This window comes from Balearica regulorum, chromosome 8 (assembly GCF_011004875.1).
Source record: "Balearica regulorum gibbericeps isolate bBalReg1 chromosome 8, bBalReg1.pri, whole genome shotgun sequence".
Classification (NCBI taxonomy): Eukaryota; Metazoa; Chordata; class Aves; order Gruiformes; family Gruidae; genus Balearica; species Balearica regulorum.
In genome coordinates this window covers 25,614,968-25,635,344 of record NC_046191.1, presented here as the reverse complement: position 1 = coordinate 25,635,344, position 20,377 = coordinate 25,614,968, and the positions used below count along the sequence as shown (strand labels likewise).

Below are 20,377 nucleotides of genomic sequence, written 5' to 3'. Positions count from 1 at the left end.
TGCATTGCCTATGGTTTAGCAACATACTGCTTGTGAGAAGTGCCAAACAAAACATTCTTCCAGACACTGATATACTGGGCTTTGATACTTGGGGCATGTTCAAATAATGGTTCTGGATCCTGCTGACCACTGAACCTAGGTGATTCAGCAGTACATGCATATGGCTGATTCACCCACCTTCACTCCACAGCAAAACCAACCTGCAATTACCTTATAGTCATCCTCTCCCAGCCCTGAATGTGTTGGTAATATTTTCTAAATAGGAAGCAGAATACAAAAAGCCTCAAAAGACAGGCTTGGGTTTATAAATAATATGTTTGCCTGGCTTCTCCAAGCATAAAGATATCGTGAGCTTTTTAGAATAGCATTCTCATCCTTTCTCGGTTGTTGAAATACTTCCAGTGTAAGTGCAAGACCCTCATCTTAATCACACAGCCTTTGAATGATCAGTTCCTAGTTAAGTATAGTTATTTTTCCATTTAGGTCCTGCCAGTGAACCTGCCCTCCTTTGGGACAGTGTCTGTAAACCAGCCCAGGAGAGCTATGTGTGAGCCCAGCATAGGTCATTTTGAGCTCCAGCTGTGGAATGACCTACTGGAAAAGATTAGTCAAATTCAGTTTGATCACCTCTAGTTCTTGCTCCACCTATTCTCTTTGCAATTAAGTTTTAATCTTCTAATTAGCATAACATCTGTAACAGCTGTCACTCTCTTCTTATAGAACCATACATTTCTAAGAGCTGGAGAGAAATGCAACCTTTTCTTTGTCCTAAGAAACATATTTTTAACAATTTAATGCAGTTATGGTCAATATAGTATGAAAATAAGAACTTATGCAATAAATATAAACATATTCTTCAAATTAGCATCCAATTTTTCTCTTTTTATTTAGAAATTGTATGCTCTCCTCCAAGAATTCCCAATGGGAGCTTTAGACCTCAAGAAGCCAACTACATATTAGGTGATACAATCACAATACAGTGTAATCCTGGATATCATTTTAAAATTTTGACTGGCAGAAGCACAGCTGAATGCACCAAGAATGGCTGGGTACCTGATCCAAGTTGTGTCCGTAAGTAGCTCTCATGAATGAAGACAGAACATGTAGAGTTGCTGGAAATATCTCAGTGAAAAGGAGGTCAAGAGAAAAACCTAAGCAGCATGAGAAATGAGAGCTGCTCATTCATTGTGTTTCTTCATGACGTAAAGCTTAATTTGTATTTGTGAAAGTATGTGTTAAAAAGTGATATAGTCAGCTCTGTCAGGAAGGTTTGTGGTCCACCTGAGGATTAGCATGCCAGTGAAAATAAGAGGACATAGTGAGTGTTAAAGTACCCGAAACAAAACAAAACATAGGTAATGGTTGGAAGCTATCTTTCTTCATAGTTACCACAGCTTTAGATTTTTACTTACAGTTGTATGTTGGTATATTATGACCAATCACAGTTTTATTCTACTTATCATAACCTGTCAAATAACAAAACAAGATATTCTTGTTTGTTTACAAGTTCTTTCTTGGCTTAAACTTCCCATAACTACAATGGTAGTTTTGCCCAGTAGGCACAGTATTAACAAATAAATCAATCAATAAATTAGCAATTAATTTCATAATCTAGCACTCTTTGATCTTTGGTCACTGAAAATAAATGGAAAACTTAGAAAACAGAACGTGAGAGAAACCCTGATGAAATCATTCTTGTAAATGAATCTTGGGATGATTTGAACTATTCCAAAAAAATTCACTGTTCGTACTTGGTTTAATCTTTCCTCTGTGTATGTGTGGGTTCTAATATTCAGGTATCATTCTGAGACCACCTCACTTATTATTCAATGGTCTGTCCAGTGGGTGATCTCCCCTGCCCCAGTATGTAGGCTCTGGGTCAGAGCACCTCAGGACAAGCCTACCTGCCATGGCCAAGGGTAAATTTAAATGAAAGCTTCTGGGAATCTCCTCCTTCTATCACTGACTTGTCCCTGGAAAGGGTCAGTTCTTTTGAGGAACTGAGAGAACAGAAGAAAAAAACGCTATAGTTTTAAAATAAAAATGAGAAGAGCTAGGAAGAGCTTTTGTGCAGAATCCCAAATGCTACAAATGAAAATGGTGACAGGAGTAATCTCAATTTTAAGTGTCCATAGTCCAGTGTCTATATCTGAGCTAGCTGTCTGGGCTCCCAACATGGTCAGCATAGTAAATTTAGTCAAGACACTCTACAAAAACAGTGTATTTTCACTGTAGAATCAATACTTAGATTTGGTCTCATGAATCAGGCTTTGGAATCCACTGAGAATATTGACTGGATTTCTATTGCTTGCAATGGAAACGGGGGGAACCAACACAGGTGTAGGCAATGACAAAGACACCAGAAGCAGAGTGTAATTGTTCCTGGACTCCTGAGGATCTGCCAGGGTGTGCTGTCCTGATTCTGGCAGTTTCAGAAAACACTCAGGTGATGAAGCTGAGTCTGAATTAATTGTGTCCTGAGCTTTTTGTCATGCATGTGTTGATATTATTACTGTTAAATTCTATTTCAAGAGAAACCATGTGACTACCCAGCTATAGAAAATGGCAAGTTAAGTGAACAACTGGAATACCACAAAAACTATTACTTTCCCATGAGGTTTGGGCAGCATGCTGATTACCACTGCAATAATGGTTATTCAACCCCGAGTGGACACTACTGGGTTCGAATGGTCTGTTCTGAAAGGGGCTGGTCTCCAGAGCCAAAATGCCTCAGTAAGTACATTTCCACTATATGCTGAATTCTGTTATAATTATCAAAAGTCTGTGCAGCAGAAATTGTGCCAATGGAGCACATACAGAACAAAGAACAGTTTGTTAAAGTAGAACTGCTTTAGTTGACCCCTGGAACTGCACCCAGACTATCATCCTATCTGCAGAGCTCTAACTGTCAGTTGGGAAGTGACACTCTGAAGTGAGTAAGGCTGAAACAGTGCTTTTGGATTTTGTAGATTCTTTACTCCTGAAACTATCCATGAGATTAAGAAATACACAGGAAATGTTTCTCTTCTCTGATTTCTGGGTCATGTGCATGCATCTACTTTCATCTGCTCACACAGCTGCGCAGTCAAAGAGTTTCTACTCTATGTAAACATACTCTTCCTTCCATGGCTTGGGCACTTTGTCTAGAGGTTCCTCTGAGATCCATTGCCTGGTCCCTTTGGATAACATTTGGACCTGAGAAGGTGGCAGACTTGCAATAAGCTGAAAGTGAGCATGGCATCAGCAAGAGATCCAGACTTAATGTTTGAACTATGGAAAATAGATGTAAAGCATCTATTGTAAATAGATGTAAATCTGAGGCCTCCTCTCCTAACACACATCTTCAGTCACAGTAAAGTACTTACCTACTAGTAGGGCTTGGAAGTGGATTACAAAAGGTTGGTCTTTCCCTGTTGCCCTCAGTGGAGTGGTGCTCAGTGCAGGAAATGAGTGGAGTCCAGCCTGGAGGAAAGGATCAGTTACTCAAGTAACACAGCTATAGCATTCCTTCAGCCATCTTCCTTGTTCTGGGCTCTTGGGGGCACAGGATGCTGTAGAGCCAGTGTGCTTAGCGGTTGCTAAAATCTCTACACCTGGTTCGAGAGGCTGGTACATTTGCACAGCGATGATATAATCTCCTGGAAGCAAATGCTGGAAAATCACTCAGGGCAGACATCAACATTTTAGAGACATAGCAGACCAAACCAGAGCTGGTGTATGTGACACTAGAGGCACTGAAGTTAACCAACCTTGCTTATGAACACTAGGTAAGCAATATTGTTTACTAGACCACTTCTTAGCCCTCTGTATAGTGACTTGCACTCCTGTTCATGTGATTCATTAATCTTAGGGCAGTGAAAAAAAACATGATTTCATTCAGGTTTGAACACGAATGTCTTTGGGATAGAAGGATACAGAAAGGTGCTAGGAGGTCCTTTTTTAGTAACTGTCTTCCTAAGAATTAATTTACCTCAGTTCTTGCTGTACAAGTTACTATGCTTAAATGCACTTACCTTCTTTCTTTAGAAAATTGTCATGTTAGACAGCTGCAAAACGGTAATTTCGTACATAGACAGAGTGTTTACACAGAAGGTGAAAGAGTTAAATATGTCTGCTCCATGGACTATCATACTGAACATGAAGATGGGGAAGTCACATGCACAAAGGATGGCTGGTCACCTCGTCCAAGATGTATACGTAAAAGTGAGTGCTCTTGTATATTGTTGGGGTTTCTCGCTAAAACTAGTAAATCATCATGACATCACCTACATTAATCTGTCACCACTACTTAGTAACTCTAAGTCTAGGTGCTCTACAATGGAAACACAATGCTATGATTCTCTCAACTGGTTCCTGCAGTTCTCATGTCACTGTATGCTGCTGAGGTCAGTTGCTATACAAACGTGCAGAATGTAACCCTGTGAAATGTCCACACATGGCTCATGCAGATCTCCTGGAATATAAGTTCTGGAATGGGAGTCATAGTTCTTTTGTCTTCAGTAGTGAAATCTTGTTATATTTACTTTAGTCCTGCAGTAGGTGCACTCCGAATGGATTCTCTTTTGTAGAACTGAGGTGGTACCTGCACACCATGGTGATCTCTGGTGTGCCCCCCTTGCAATACGGACCAAAGGTCCTCTTTATGCATGCACAGTGCAGTGCATGCCCACCATGAATTTCATTTCTAGTGAAGACCAGATGTGGACATACAATTTTGGAAGCTTACAGGATTGCTGCAAATCAAACCCCTATCCATCCCTGTTTGTGCTGCGCTAATTGGTCACTGTGAACTTCAGCTTTTCACTTTCCGGTTGTTCCCCAGGAAAAGAGCTCAATGCAGAAGCAAAAATTCATGTGCTCTTAAAAATGTTTTAAATCCTACTGCTGTTTCATTTGTCCTCCTTCTTCTGTGTATTATAAGCCTGTAGTTTAGCAGCGTTTTACTTGGAAGAAATTCTGTCTGTCTCTTTCAGAAAAATGCCAGACTATCAATTTTGACAATGGTTATTTCACCTTGGCAAGAACAATATTTCATTTACGGGAGGAGGTGACCTATAGTTGTCGTTCTGGCTTTGTAAGTCCAGAAGGACAAGAAACAGGAGTGACACGGTGTCAAGAGAATGGCTGGACTCCATATCCAAAGTGTATCAGTGAGTAGCGTAAAGGCTTCAGAGCTCCCTATCATTTGTGACTGACACAGACATGATGTCCCAGGTACTCAGATTTTTGTCATCTAGATTGGTAGAGTTTTCTTACTGGACAGAGGGAGACTTAAGCAGAGGACTGATCCTCCAGAGATTAACCTTTCTGGGGGTCCAAGAAATATGGAGAAAACATAAAGGAAATGAATAAGGCAGGAAAATATCTACTTTCTTCTAGGCGAGCTATCTTTTTGGACCTCTAGAAAGAAGTAGAGGGTAATCACTGACCTCTCCAGTGATTCTTACCTGATACAAGGTACATATACCGCAATTTACCCCCAATTCTCCCCCCTTTCACACTTGTGAGGGAAGATTTATGAAGAAATGCCTCTGAACCAAGGGATTCTGCCAAGAACTTTCCTTAAATGTGACCAAACTAGAGAAAAATGGGATTCATTATTTGGAAACACGTTATCAATATGCATAAAAAGCACTATGCGTGTGTCTGCGCTGGTCTTAAAACGTACATTTGTGAAAAACACTAGAATGCTTTTTCCTGAAAATACCTCCATACTGTTGTTGCCTTTTTCCTCTTAGAAGTTCCTTTCTCTCCTGAGTAGGAGTGTAATATTACTTCCAGTGTTACAATACTGAGGCTCATAATATTGACCAACTTTAGCTGATATTTTACCTTGCCCTTTTATTTCAGACTGCCTTTACCTAGGATTTTGCAGCTTTTTTTCTGACCCCCCTCACAAATGACCATGGGGAGCAGGAGTACAAACTGTTTGCTATGATGATAATAAAAATAATAATAATAATAATAATGATGATATTATTAGAAGGAAAGGAATTGAATCTAAGGAAGAAATATTTATACTAGATATTACTTCTATAGACATATTTCTGAAGATTAATGCAATAGATATTACGTGAATATGCTATATATGATATTCTACATTCATATTCTGGCAATGCAGAATTTTTAATGTTTCAAATATGCTGAGTAGTTCAGTAGACTAGCACACACGCAAGCAACTACAGAAATGATGGTTCCAAAGGACAGTGTTTCTGGATCACAAAATGCACTAACTTTGTTTTGTTCTACAGAATCATGTAAAACACCTGATTTGGACATTTTGATTTACCACACAAATAAAACTATGTTCATGCCTGAAGATACAATTGAGTATGCATGTTTGGAAGGATATCAAACAGCAAAGAATATGCCAACTGGTACCACAAGGTGTGGCATAAATGGTGAATGGATTCCAACGCCCCAGTGTCTTGGTGAATATTGTTGTGTTTGCTAATCAATGTGACTCTGTATACACTTTGTAAAGCTTTTTTCTTTAAGACTTTCTTTGTTTTTGTTCTAATCATTAGTAGAGTGTACACTATATGTTAAAATATTTTGTCTTTGCAGCAATAGAATGTGAAATGCTGATATTGCCCAATGGAGACTTTTCTCCCAAGGAGGGTAAATACCACAATGGAGATGTTGTGAAATTTACCTGTGGAAACAATTACGTGAGAGTTGGACCTGCCTCTGCTCAGTGCTATTACTTTGGATGGTTTCCATCACCACCAGTGTGTAAAGGTAATTCTGTTAACTTTACTGTAGTAGGAAATACATGAAAATGCCTGGGTCCTGAAGACTTCTGCAGACACTTTCTATAAGCCAGTCTTGCACCCAAGAACAATTATCCCATCCTAGTCTCTAAGAGGGCAGGAACTGGTCCTCTTTGAATCATTTCATAGTGTTTTGCTATTTTATGTGAAAGACTCTGAACAGTTGAACTTTCAGTGTTGAACTTTCTGTTAGCTTTAGTTATGCCAATTGGAGTTCTGCAGTAACTGAAAGTGAGCTGGTAAATGGCTTGCGCAAAACGTCACTGAGGTTATTGACTGTAATGTATGAAAAATATTTATTATTCAAAAAGGCATAAATAATGTGCAATATAGCAGTGTGAGTGATTAGGAGTGATTAATTTGAGTAATATCCTCTCTTACTGTATCCTAAATGTACTAAGTTTTGTCACTGCCTAATATTGATACCCATCAGATACTGTACCCTATGTTCCTTTTTCTGATCACATGGTATTGAAGAAAAAAAGCTGTTTTGGAAATGGCGCAGTGAAGAGTTTTCCCTGTGAAATTCCTCAGCTTCATGCAGTAGTATGAGCAAACTCATGCAGAAGGGAGGATATATGCCCCTATTCTTCTCATCCTTTTTAAGACAGAGCACAACTTAGTGCCATCTGAAAGGAGTTTATTTTGCTGGTGCTAGGCCCTTTCATGAGGCAGCTTGGGAGGATGAAGGGATCTCATATTTCTCATCTCCTTTCCTTCCCACTCGATCAATTTCCTTGTTGTCTTCCATGCTGTCACCCTTTTTGGGGCACTCTCTTTTGCATTTAAAAACAAGTGTATTTCCTATAGTTAGCTCCTTAGCTCAGGAACATTTTAAGCTCCCTTAACAGGAGTTCTGTGCACTCCATCAGAAGTTAATTCCTTTAATATACAGTACATATCACTTGCTGGGTGATTTTTATAATGTAGGCTATTATTACTTGCAGAATTTTTACCTTTTTTTATTTTTAAAGAATACTGAAGTTGTCCTCCATGTCCTCCATGTAACATGCTTTTTTCTCTTAAAACTGGGTTGGTTTTATCAACCATTTCTTCTATCATAGCAGGAAATTGGCAGTGCATGGAAGTAAAAGAGTAGGGTGAGCCAGGGTCACACATATCTGTTTGTGATCTCCAGCCCAAAGCAAATCCAGATATTCAAAGGCATAAACTAATGGCCTGTTGAACTGTTCTACTGATTTTTCTTAGATTTAAGCAACAAATTCAATTTATTTTGTGTTGCACTTAACGTGTAACTGTGCTACAAGTACTGAGTTCAGAGCATAGATTTGATCTCTTGATTTCAGCAAACACCAGAGGCTGTGGACCTCCACCTGAGATTACCAATGGAAGTATTGCTGGTGGCTCTGTGGACCAGTATCAGCATGGGGACAGAAAGCAATATGAATGCCACATCGAATTTAAATTGGTTGGATCAAAGGAAATAGAATGTGTTGATGGACAATGGTCATCTCCTCCCTCTTGCACTGGTAATCTATATAACTCTTACTTGTGAGAAGGCTAGAATTCACTGTAGGATAATGCTTCACAGATATTTTCACAATTAAAATTACATATTTGCAGGTGTAACATGTTATGTTCAAAATCATGATATGGATGAAAAGTAAACACACACTATATGTAAAACCCAAACTTTATCAGTAGTATAATTGAAATCTTAACAGTCCAATGAAAGAATTTTTGTGAGGATTACAGAAAGAGAAAAAAATAATACATAATATATAAAGAATAATTATAAATATATAAATAATACAGAGTATCTAAGTAATACAAATAATTTATAATATATAATTACAATTGTTATACACACACTTTCTCTCATTTACCCCTTTTTCTGGTGTTATGCTTACCCTTCCACTGTCCCTTTGGGACCTAAAGTCAATGGCTTCAGTCTGGTGTGTTTTGGAGGGAAGTTATCAGTATCTCAAGTCATTTACTGGGAGCAAGGTTGATGCTGATGATTTCCTCTTTCTCCTTACAGGATCTGCTTGGGGCATTTTTTAGGTTTGCTAGCATGCTTTTATGCCTTGCCCTTTTTTCACTGGTCTACAAGTTCTGAATTAGATATGTTAAGTTCGTTTTAAATATGTTACATACTTGTTCTTTGTGTTACCCCTAAAACCAGTTGTGATCATCTCCAGGTCTAAGCTGCCCTTTTATGAGCTATTCATAGCCATGGGGGTGCCAGGCTCTCTTCCCTGTCTCTTACCATCCCATGCCTCTACTCTGCCACACGCAACCTCAGTCCCCACTTCTCAAGGACTCTGTTGTCATACTAGCCCTGTATTAACCCACATAATTATAGTAGAGTCATAATTGCTCACTCTACATAGACCAAAAACTTGTTACTGCTATGTATACAAAACTATGGTTGTGCCATACAGAGATAACCAAAAGTAAAATAAATTAGCTATAGCCTGATCACTAGAGAAAGTCTGTTACAGCTAAAGTAAGTAAAACCAAGCCTCCAGGCAGGTCCAGACAGGTTCTGACAAAGTCAGCCTCATAAGCCTCCATCCTGAGGCCTCACAAGCTTGGTACAAACTCTGTGGCCTCTTCTAACAATGGCAATACTGTATGTTACTGGGGCACAGGGCTACAAACACGGTGACTATGAGTGCACTATGTATGTTGCTGTCTTCCCTAAGCTAGTCAGACATCTCCAACAGTTTTTTATAGTCCTGCTATTGAAATGGTGAACAGTTCTACAGTCAAGTCTCCTGCCAAAGCACGCACTTTCTGTGCACATCATTGGGTAGTGTACCTCAAACCTGAGAGTTTGAATGTCAATGACATTCGTTGAAAGGAAGGGAAAAGACAGGAGAGAGCTTTAGTGAACTGATTAAAACATATACATACTACAGCTGTGTTGAAGTTTAGTTGTTACAATTAATGGGGATAGGTTTGACTCACCAAATGCAAAGATAGCTTTTATTTAAGTTCTTTCAGCTATTCATATATGACTCCAATATTATTGTGGAATACTTCTGCTCTTTTCAACAGAAGACAAAACGCCATGTGGATCACCTTCCTCTATTCCGAATGTTGTTCTTCATCAGGAAGACCAGACCCAGTTTTCACATGGTGATGAAGTAATTTGTGGATGTAAAAAAGGCTCTGGCAATTCTGAGGAAATGAAAATAAAATGTCTTAATGGGGAATGGAAGCCTTTACCTCTTTGTGCCGGTAATCTATTTCCATGATATTTCCATAATATTTCGGATATGAGTGTAACACAGTGCTATTCAAAATTTCAAGGACTTCAGCAATCAGTATGTAGCCAGAGATACTATAGTTTGATGAATCTCAACTAAGGGTGTTTTTGGGTTTTTTTATTTACTCCTCTTTTAAATGTGAACATGTCCTTCATCCTGGAAAGACTCTGCACCTACAACTTTGTAAGCGCTCTGAGTCGGTTTGGGGAAGGAAACAGACACTTGCACAATGGGTATAATCAAGTATGGGGGTACGTCTTTGGTGTATGGTGGCTTTTACCCATTTTCCAGTGTTCCTCCCTGATAACGACCCTTCAGAAGCCTTGGAACATACCTGCAATAAAGTAGCCTGCCTGTTGCGTTAATTGCTTGTAGTTTATGTCTCTGTATAGTACTTTGGTTTTGTAAAATCCTGCTGGGAATTTAAAATACTATTAGTAGCCACAATGTGCTAGGCTTATCCCATCCTCACCATTTTTATGTGGATTAGTACTTTTCATTTCTGATCAGTAGTTTTCTCTTTTTTCTCATCTTCCCATTTAGTTTTGCAGTGCATAAATTGAATGAAAATAATGTCTTTTAAAAAGATATAAACTAAACCCTTTTCCTAAGGAAAAAAAAATTACGTTGAAGTCAGTAATTTAAGAAAAAAGCAATACTGGACAAGAAGGAGTCTTGTCTAGGATAAATTACTGTGGCACTTCACTTATCTTTAACAGAATAGAGTTTATGATATATCCAATTCTTGGTTCCCCCTTTCTTCAGAAGCGTTTTTATATTCATCAGTGATTTGTGTACACTGTACCTTTATTTACAGTTATGGTGATTGAATCTGGTACAAAACACAGTCTGCTTAGCTTTCACAAGTGCCTTGTGTCCTGACTCTCAGAATCAGAATTTAGATATACTTCCACAGGAGATTGATGCCTCGTACGTATTTGGTGTGGTCTGGTACTTCCTTTATGCTCCTGTTTCTAAAAGCAAAAGGTTTCTCATCTTGATATCTTTTTATAGTTTTAGGGAAGAAAAAAATGTTTACTTTTTATATTATTTCCTGCACTCAGCAAAAGGGATCCTGTCAACATAAAAATAGTTGCTTTGTGACTGGGAACAGTCTCTACTTTAGGCAGCAAGAACAAAAAAAAAAAACCTCACTCTGTTTCTTTAATCTAGGAATCTTAGGAGTTACTTCAAACTACAGTAAATAAAAAAACACTTTCACATGGACATGCATAAGGAAACTGATGACCTCTTCATCAGTGAATGCATATGTATGTATTATCCAAATTAAATCTATTTTTTATTAGCTTTTGTTTGTTGATTTTTTCAGATCCATCTCCTCAGTGTGTACTTCCAATGGGCGTTGAGCTTGTGCACAATGGTCGTCCTTCCAGGACAAAAAAGAAGACTACATTCCATGGAGTTATACAGTATATATGCACATCAGCTGACAAAAGTATTAAACAGGCAACATGTGTGTCTGGAAAATGGTTACCAGAGATTGAATGTACAGGTATGTTTTTAGATTTGCATACAATTTCTTCTTTTTATGTAGGAATGATAAATGCTCTTTCTTAAAGCTTCTTAGTATCACTGTGTCACTAGTCTGAAATAAAAATGCTTACATACTTATATATATGGTTACTCGATTATATGCTAAAGGATAGTCATGAATAATTATGGGAACATTTTCAACAGTTAACTAGGTTTAGAGGCGCACTGTTTTAGTAGAGGAAGACTTAATCATCTCTACTCTGACTATAGGAACCATTGTCACTATCACTTCTGATGTGAGAAAAGATTCAATGGTAAATTTAAGCTCAGATCTTCAAAAGGTTTTTACCCTGGTGCACACGAGAGTAGCACATAGCTCACACTCCAGCCAAAGTTCCTTTATTTCCTGTAAACCTTCAAAGCTTTTCTTTTCCTGATTTTTCTTTTTCTTTTCCCTCTATTTTTTCCAATTGCTTCCTAGTGAAAGAACAAGAAAAAAACTGAGTTGGCCAACTCCAAAGCACAGACCTAGAGGGGACTGCCCTTACCTAATACACACCAAAGGTCAGATGCCTGCAGGACTGCCTTTATGTATAGCAGAGCAGGATATTACCTGTAGAAGGCATGATTGTAAAACAATCATTGTCTCATTGCCTGCTTTGGTTACACCAGATTCATGGGAAATGATGCGTGGAAGTGGGAGAAGTGCACAGAGTGGCAATCACTCCAGGGAGCATTCCCCTTCAAAACCAAATGTCCTTACCTTCCAAGTGTTCTGGAACCACTAGAAGCAACAAACAAAGTTCCTGAGGTCTCCTCCTTCCTAGATCTACCTCCTTCCCTCACTTTTTCTTTCCTTTGGCAGGAGTGGCCCTTTGTTCCTTGAGTGTGAAAACTGAAGTTTATTTCTTTGTTTCCATTGGTGATTCGCATTTAGCTCTGTTGTCCGCTAAGTCTGATGAAAAAAGCAACAACAAAACAAAACAAGAACCCCAGAAGTTAGTCCAGTTTTCATAAAATAGTTCACCATAGAGAGACAAATGGGGAGAGCACACAGGAATGTGTAGCTGTGTGTAAGGGAAAGGAGGGACTACAAGAAGCTCCAGCTTAGATTGGTGTAGGCAACTGTGACTCTCTTTTCAACGAGGTAAAAAGCATATGAGCATCTGGAGACAGCTCTGGTGTTTCTGAAGCAGAACAAAATGATCATGGTATTGATTAAAGTATGAGATAGCTGCTGAAGAATTATTGCCAGTGTTTTCTTGGTTGTTAGTGTTTAAATCTGTGATGGACTGTTACATTTTAACTTATGTGCTAGTATAACATGAGTATGTGTCCTTAGCTGAGGAGAGTACATGCCCACCTCCACCTCAAGTGCCCAGTGCTCAACAGATAACAGTTGGAAGAAATTACAAGCATGGGAGTAAAATAGCTTTTTCATGTCTGAAGAGTTTCCAGCTCATCGGTGTGAAAGAAATAACATGTATAGAAGGAAAATGGCAATCACCACCTTACTGTGTGGGTCAGTAGTGGGTTATTTTTTTTCTATTTATTTTATTATTAATTTCTGTGTTATGCATTTGCAGTCATCGTTAGCAGGAGGATGATATTATTTATGTTAAGAATATAAATATAATATACAATAGAATATATAATTAATTATATATCATAACAGGTAATTGCAGAAAAGCAATGAATGTAAGTTGCTAAAGAAAGTGCAGTTAACCTACTGCTGGACAGTAAATCTTTTTATTTACACAGACTTCTCTAAATGACATATACAAATTTCAGGTAGTTCCTCAAGAGCTATGTGATTATTCGTTTGTTGAGCATATTGCAGAATGGAGTCTCAGTTTTGACTGGGGGCCTTTAATAGCATTCTCGTGAAAAAAAAATCATTATTATTTAGTTATAGTAGTAGCAGTCTTTGGGGTTTTTTCATTTTTATTCTTTCTTGATTTTTCTCCTTTTCTTTTTGTGGCTTCTTTCTGTAATAGAACTATAAATGATACAGCATAACTCAGGCCGTCTATTCTAAGAAATGCTGAGGAATCTGTAATCCAAAATATTATCAATGCAGGTGATATCTTGAAAGCAGAAGTTCATTAAAAGGCAGAATAAAGCATTTTCAGAAATGCATAGGAGGTAGATGAGCACAGGACAAATGAGGTGCCAGCTGGGGACAGATGTGCACAACATGCCAACCATGTCTGTATTTTTAAGCTGCAAAATTCTGATGCATATCTTCTTTTGCATTGCATGTTAGTCTCCATTTCTGCTGGTAAGTGGCAGACGTAGAGAAGAATAACCAAAAAAGTGCTTGAGTTGTTCATAAAACAGCATCTATGGAAATAAAATTCCCAGTCCCAGTTTCTGAACAGGAACTTTGACTGTAATTAGATCTTTTGTGTTGTGGAATTCAATGCAAACACATGCTTTCAACTTGATGTGTCAACTAATAAAACCTAATTTACTAATTAACTACAAATGCATATAAAACATAATTTAAGTCCACTCACTCTAGAGTAGTACAGAAGAAAGCACTGGGACAGCTCTGACTCAGGAAGGCTTCAGAGACTTAATCCATTGTATGTATCAGGAAGTATATTATAATACTCTGTAAGTTCTGTTCTCTTTTTCATCATGTCTGACAAAACTCCTCAGGACATTGGTACAATTTTATTAATGGTGGAAAAATTTAATAGCTAACATTCCAGAAACTCGCTTTCAGTATCCCAAGACAAGATAATGTCTCTTCTATTTCTCTGCCTATGAAATTTTCGCTGTTCTTGATACTAACTTGTAACTGTATGTCCTTTGTATGCCATGGCTTTAATTTGGGTCAGGGGCAAAAAAAGAAACCCCATGTAGGACAGAAACGAGAGAGAAAATTTAGTTTCTGTATCTTAGATAGTTCGTCTTCTTTCTTTCAAGCCATTTAATTTCTGTTTGGATGATTTATTTTTTTTTGGTCCGGTTTAGACTGCATATGTCATTGGAATATTAGTTGTCTTGCATTATTGTTTATCTGTGTTTTCTGTATTTTATAGAAAGATCGTGTTTGCCACCACAACCTGTAGAATGTGCTGATGTTCCCCAGCTGGAAAATCAAAACTTAAAAATTGAAAAAGAAGGGAAAACAATTTATCTGGCTGGTGCTAAATTTAAGTATGTTTCTCGTTCTGGATACGTGTTCAATGGATCATCAGAGATAACTTGTTCTATGGGAAGCTGGACTTCAGCTCCTGCATGTTTGGGTAATATCCAAAAAAAATTTTTTTTAAGTGCATTTAGCAATGAAATTGAAAGAGTTTGAAACTGAGGGTTGACTAGCAAGAGCCAGTAACTCCATATTTTGCTGTGGAATCTTATCGTGCCTCGTGGATGTCTTCAGAGCAATCAGGATCGGATGCAAGGCTGACTTTTTGAATGCAGTTTAGTTTGTAAATATTCCTTTGTATTCTTGCAATCTTTGTTCAGTTTGTATCTCTGCCAGGTGAGTCCAGGGCACATCGTCATAATCCAAGGATGTGTTTTCAACAGAGTGCACTAGTGACTAGGAGTTGCTTTGGTGCTTCAGTGATGGAAACCCCTTCTGTGTAGTAAGGGACAGAAGCCTTTATTAAACTTCTCTGGCATGGTTAGAAACAGGATCTAAATATTTCAGTGACTGAAGTCCATGTCTGTTTAGAGGAATGACATTTAATCTTCTGTATGCTACCTTTTAGATAAAAGCCACTGTCAGTGGATGACTATGCTGGTGTTCGAAAAAGCTCTCGAAAGCATCTGTTTGGTGGAAACGGTACACTCATTATATGTATATCACACTAGCGCAAGCATCAACTTTCTGTATCTTTTCAGAAATGCCATGTGGAAGTGTTCCAAAAGTTGCCAATGCTCAAATTGAAGGCAGAAACAAGAAAATTTACGAGCCTGGTGAAACAATTCGCTACCAGTGTGATGTAGGTTTCCTGATTGTTGGTTCCCCTGAAATTATTTGCAGAGAAGGAAATTGGACAGCACCGCCCTTCTGTGAAGGTATAGGTTCTACTTCTAAGTAGTCTATGATCCTTCTCAGTCTTTCATGTTGTTAATTAAAATAACGTCAACTCAGGCACGCAGGAGAGTCTTGCTTTGCACAGGCTGCCACAGCACCCATTTTTCTGACTCCTGAGAAACAACAAGCAGGGTAGATTAGCAAAGCAATCATTTCCCCTGTGAGCTGAAGCTAGCGACTGCCCTTAGCTCACTGCTGAAATCAAGCAGAGAGAGGGTTATGGGGGAATGGATGCTGCCTGCAAAGGAGGAGGTAACTGGTAGGGTAATGATGTAGCTTATTTTCACCTTACTAAGAATGTCAGTTGCTGAAAGTTACCTTCAGCTAGTAAAGAAATCACTTCACTCTCCAGCCCTTTGGCACACAGTGCTGTACAGCACCAATCTGCACCTTCAGCAGATCTCTGCAACGCCTTTTCTCTTTTCATTCACTCTACGCAAAAATAATATTGATTGGTGAAGTGTTACAGAATAAAGACCATAATCTCTTCCTTTTCTACCTGTAGAAAATGATCTGCATTACACAAATAACTTGTGCTCATTAGGAACAATGGCGTTCCAAAATGCAGGGTACTGTGATTGTCGTATTGCTGCACAACTGTTCTTAAATGCACCTCTCTCTTCAGATGTTAGCTGTGGAGCTGCACCTGAAATTCCCAACGCTTTTATTACAAGCACTCAACAGGAAAGGTATCTGCCTGGTGCCAGCGTGCAGTATGAATGTGAAAGAAACTTTCAAATGATGGGTGGAAATTTTGTCACTTGTACAAATGGGGAATGGTCACAAGCACCGACTTGCAGAGGTAGGAATCTGTGCTTTCCTCTTGCCTGTTAGCATAGAGAGGACTGTTTGTTTACCTAAATACTCTCAAGGCTTTACCTTTTTTACTTCCGTTTTCTTCATGTACTGCAAATGTGACTGCAGCAGTGTCTCTTTTCAGATGTGACATGTGAACCTCCTCCAGAAATTGCTGGTGGTAATGTTCAAGGTGTTAAAAAGTCAAGGTATTTGCCTGGGGAGAGCGCTCACTACCAGTGCTGGCAAGGTTTTGAGATGACTGGGGCTTCCACCATAGTGTGTCAGAATGGGACCTGGACAGAGCTGCCAAAGTGCAAAGGTATATATATCTCTCTCTCTCTCTTCGTACAGTTGCCTGTCAGTGAGGCCGTGGTGAAGCTGCCTGACTCAATGGCATTTTCTCTCTGCTTTCTTCTCAGAGTAGTGCCAACATACTGTCTGGTAGTATTTGTGGCCAGGCCTCCGTTGCAATTAAACTCTCACGGTTTTCCCTCTGATTGGAAATTTTCTTCCAGGGAAAGGTGGGAAATGTGGCCCACCTCCAGTTATTGAAAATGGAGACCTTCTTTCCTTCCCCATGAAAGAATATTCACAAGGTACAACTCTGGAATACAAATGCCCAAGTCTCTATGTCCTGGAAGGATCTCGCTATATCAGCTGTACTAACGGGCAGTGGACAAGCCCCCCAGTTTGCCTAGGTAGGTTGAAGCACGTGCTGCATGGCCAAAGGCTGCGTAACTGCTGCCGTTTTCTTTTTTCCCAGTCCTGAGGGTATCACTTGTGCAGCATCACTTGCGCTGGGGCTGTGATGCCAGCAGGGCAGACCACCAATGAGTCCTTCTTTTGTCCGGAAGGAGTTTCTTCTTGGAGTTAGCTCGTGTAGTGGCCTCTGCTGCCTGCTGTCTCTTGCCACCACAGTGGGTTGGGGACGAGAGGAGTTTGGCCGAACACCCGCTGTGTGAGGGCATCTCCGTCACTGTGCAGGGCTCCCGAGTTGGGGAGGCTGCTGCGGGGACAATGGGTCTAAGTGCGTGGCAGTGCTGGGGAAATCTGGGGGCGTGTCCGTGACATGGCCATGAGGAAACAAATTTAGCAAAGTGCTGGACAGAGGTGAAGGAGGGATCTCAAAACGACACGAGGAAGTTCATTGGTGCCTGGTGACTTCCCCCACCCATGCTTTGATCTTGCCCTGTGTGACTGTCAGAGGGGAAAGGCTTCTCCAAAGCGCTGCATGGGGTCTCAGCCATGGTCTTTTTCCCCTTTAGCTTGGATGTGAAGCTTGTGTCTTTCCTGTCACAAGTAACAGAGGCACAGAGTAACAGAGCAAATAGCTGGAAGCGTTTTGTGATGCAAAGAACTTCTGTGGGATCTAGGGTGAAAAATAAAGTTTCCTGTGGTGTGTCTGTATGAAGTGATGACGCTCTTCTCTTGCCTTTTTCAAGTGGCCTGTACAGCAGCTGAAGACGACATGCGCAGAAACAATATTGAGCTGAAATGGATCGTAGGAAACAAGCTGTATTCCAGATCGGGTGACGTTACTGAATTTCGGTGTAAAAGAGGATACGTGAAGGATCCAGCTTCTTCCCCCTTCAGAGTACAATGTACGGAGGGGACATTAGAATATCCATGGTGCAAGCCAGGAAGTAAGTCATGGCCACTCCAGCCACCGCTCAGCTGCAGTGGTGTTGCATTGTTAGTGCTGAAGCCAAGGGAAAGCCTTTCGCTTGCCTGGGGAGGTAGTAGCAGGGTGCCAGGGTGCGGGAGCATGCTGTAAGCTGCAGGCGGTGAGGGGCAGTGCCCCCAAGAAGCCGATGACTGGCGTACCTGAGCCGGAAAGGCTGCTGGGGAAAGGGCGCTCGGGGGCTCTCTGCTGGTACCAACAGCTTCAGAGCATCAGTTGCTCAGTGTGAGGTCTACAGGCAAATAATGAAAGTGCTTCTTCCAGAGAACTGCACACTGGATGAGAGGACTATGGAAAGGAACAATATTCGACTACGGTCATCGAGCTGGTCGAGCATTTCCACCTATTACTCCGGGGATTCTATTCTCTTTGAATGCAAACGGTGGTACCGGCAAGTTTCACGCCCTGAGAAATTTAGCCCAGAGTGTCTGGATGGAGTGATTAAGTATCCTACATGTGAATGTAAGTGCTGGCTGCTGAGGACACAGTGGTGGGGGGGGGAGGCGGAGTGCTGTAGGAGGCAGCTTTTCTGAAATTGCCAGTCCACTGCTCTGAGGAACCACTGTGGTGCACAGGCTTGGTCTTCATGCCTTTTCCCCTTGTTTCTCTTTATGCTGCAGGGAAGTGGGCATAAATGGAAACGGCTTGAAAGAGCCCAGCTGTGGGAATGGAAGATCCCTCGACTGACCTAGTGATTTGAGCTCAGTTTTTCCTGGCAGTTTCCTGTTTTGCTGTGCTTTGTTTGCCAATGTTCTGTCTTGGAATTTGGTTTTGGTTTTGGTTTTTGGTTTTTTTTAATTACTATTGGATGATTGTGTTTACATTTGGTCTTCATTTTATCCATTTTTTGTAAATGTATTTACATTTTGTAAATGTGTTTACATTTTATCCATCTGAATGGTTGTGCTTACACTTTATCCACTCTATATTGATCTATATTGAATTTTTAACAATTGTGTCCTGAAATAGGCTGGCTTTGGTGGCATACTGAGACGCGAATTAAAGCCCGCAGGTAATTTGCTCATCAGCAAGTGTGTTTGGCCTTGTTTGCTCCTAGCTTCTCTGTGCGCTTGCCTGGAAACTACTGTGGGGTCACGGCAGAGGTGAGTGTCCTGACTGCCTGATCAGGATGAGCGAGTGAGTGGAGTCTCCTTTACGTGACTCAAGGAAGTCTCTAGATCGCAGATCCAGTTCTTATGGGGCACTTGAGCCTCCCTGACATCTGCTGGAAGGGCAGGATGTTGGGATGTGAGTAATGGGGATTTCTGGGTGGAGGCGGGGATGACTTGTTGGTCCAGGTCCTGCAATAGGACGTGCTGTCCTGCTGTTTTCTAGGAGAGTTTGTGATGGTGTCTTGATGGGGCCAGGACCTTCTTGATTTTTTGGTAGCTGAGCCAGTAACATATTGCAGCTGATGTATGGGAAGAGATCAGACATTTGCGTCTTGTTGATGCCTAGCTGGGCGGGAGAAGGTTGGAGGAAGCGTTTTTACTGCTGCTTACCTATGGGGCTTTGTAGGTGATACGCAGTTTCTCTTCTTGCTGTTCGCTTTCTAATATTTTTTTGAAAGCCAGTGTGGGCAGCCCACCGTGCACCAAGGGGTAATTTTCCAATGGCCTTTGGTGCCTTCATCTCAGAGGGTGTTTTTTTTCTTTAACCTCATCTAATTGCACTAGGGTCATTAAAATCAACTAAAGCAGCATGCCTTATTTGTTTGTATATAGTTAGAGGAGCCCATCTTAATATGCATGTGGGGTATTAATAGGGGTTGATTTCTCTCTAAGGAAATGAAGCAAGACTTACTTCTTCTGTGGTTGCTTTTGCTGGAGGATAAGGGAGATTTCAGAACAGCTAAATATTTGCTTTGGCAGCCCCATAACCAAATAGCTGGCCATATTTTTCTTCGAACATGATGTGGAGAGAGCAAAGGTGAGCTGACTCCCTGAGCACGCACAGGTCTTTTGTTGCCAGAACCTGGAGAAGAGGGAGCCCTGCAGCTCAAGCCCAGACAAATCAATGCTGGAGGCCCTTTGGAGTGGGCTCCAAAGTGGGGTGCAGGCACCCCAAGGAGTTTGGAAGACGATTGATTGGGTTACAGAAAGAAAGTATTAGAACTTCCATTTATATTTATTTTTTTGCCCAAAAAAACAAACCAAACAACTTTTACTGATAGTTAACATTCAGATTTGGCAGTGGTGATCTCACTTGGCCTGTATGTCATAGGGTTCCATGTCACAGCACTGGTACCAACGTGTCCTTGGGGGGGGAGAGGGGGTGCTCCACAATGCGGAGGTGTTCACAGTAGCAGCCTCACTCATCCGTTTGCTTTCAGCCTGTT

The 20,377-nt window shown here is 40.4% G+C and overlaps 1 protein-coding gene across 1 annotated transcript in view; it reads left to right on the top strand.

Moving 5' to 3' along the window:
- The window catches only part of CFH (complement factor H), a 32,979-nt gene extending 13,913 nt beyond the window's left edge, over positions 1-19,066 (top strand). Inside the window, exons 7-24 of the mRNA XM_075760154.1 lie at positions 892-1,071; positions 2,533-2,733; positions 4,027-4,203; positions 4,974-5,150; positions 6,252-6,431; positions 6,568-6,741; positions 8,081-8,263; positions 9,798-9,980; positions 11,340-11,522; positions 12,846-13,025; positions 14,554-14,760; positions 15,365-15,541; positions 16,186-16,362; positions 16,501-16,677; positions 16,874-17,056; positions 17,801-18,001; positions 18,304-18,501; positions 18,660-19,066. Coding sequence (XP_075616269.1) covers positions 892-1,071; positions 2,533-2,733; positions 4,027-4,203; positions 4,974-5,150; positions 6,252-6,431; positions 6,568-6,741; positions 8,081-8,263; positions 9,798-9,980; positions 11,340-11,522; positions 12,846-13,025; positions 14,554-14,760; positions 15,365-15,541; positions 16,186-16,362; positions 16,501-16,677; positions 16,874-17,056; positions 17,801-18,001; positions 18,304-18,501; positions 18,660-18,673 — 3,152 coding nt within the window. The 3' untranslated portion in view covers positions 18,674-19,066. The remainder of the gene's footprint in view (positions 1-891; positions 1,072-2,532; positions 2,734-4,026; positions 4,204-4,973; positions 5,151-6,251; positions 6,432-6,567; positions 6,742-8,080; positions 8,264-9,797; positions 9,981-11,339; positions 11,523-12,845; positions 13,026-14,553; positions 14,761-15,364; positions 15,542-16,185; positions 16,363-16,500; positions 16,678-16,873; positions 17,057-17,800; positions 18,002-18,303; positions 18,502-18,659) is intronic.
- The last annotated feature ends 1,311 nt before the right edge of the window (positions 19,067-20,377 follow it).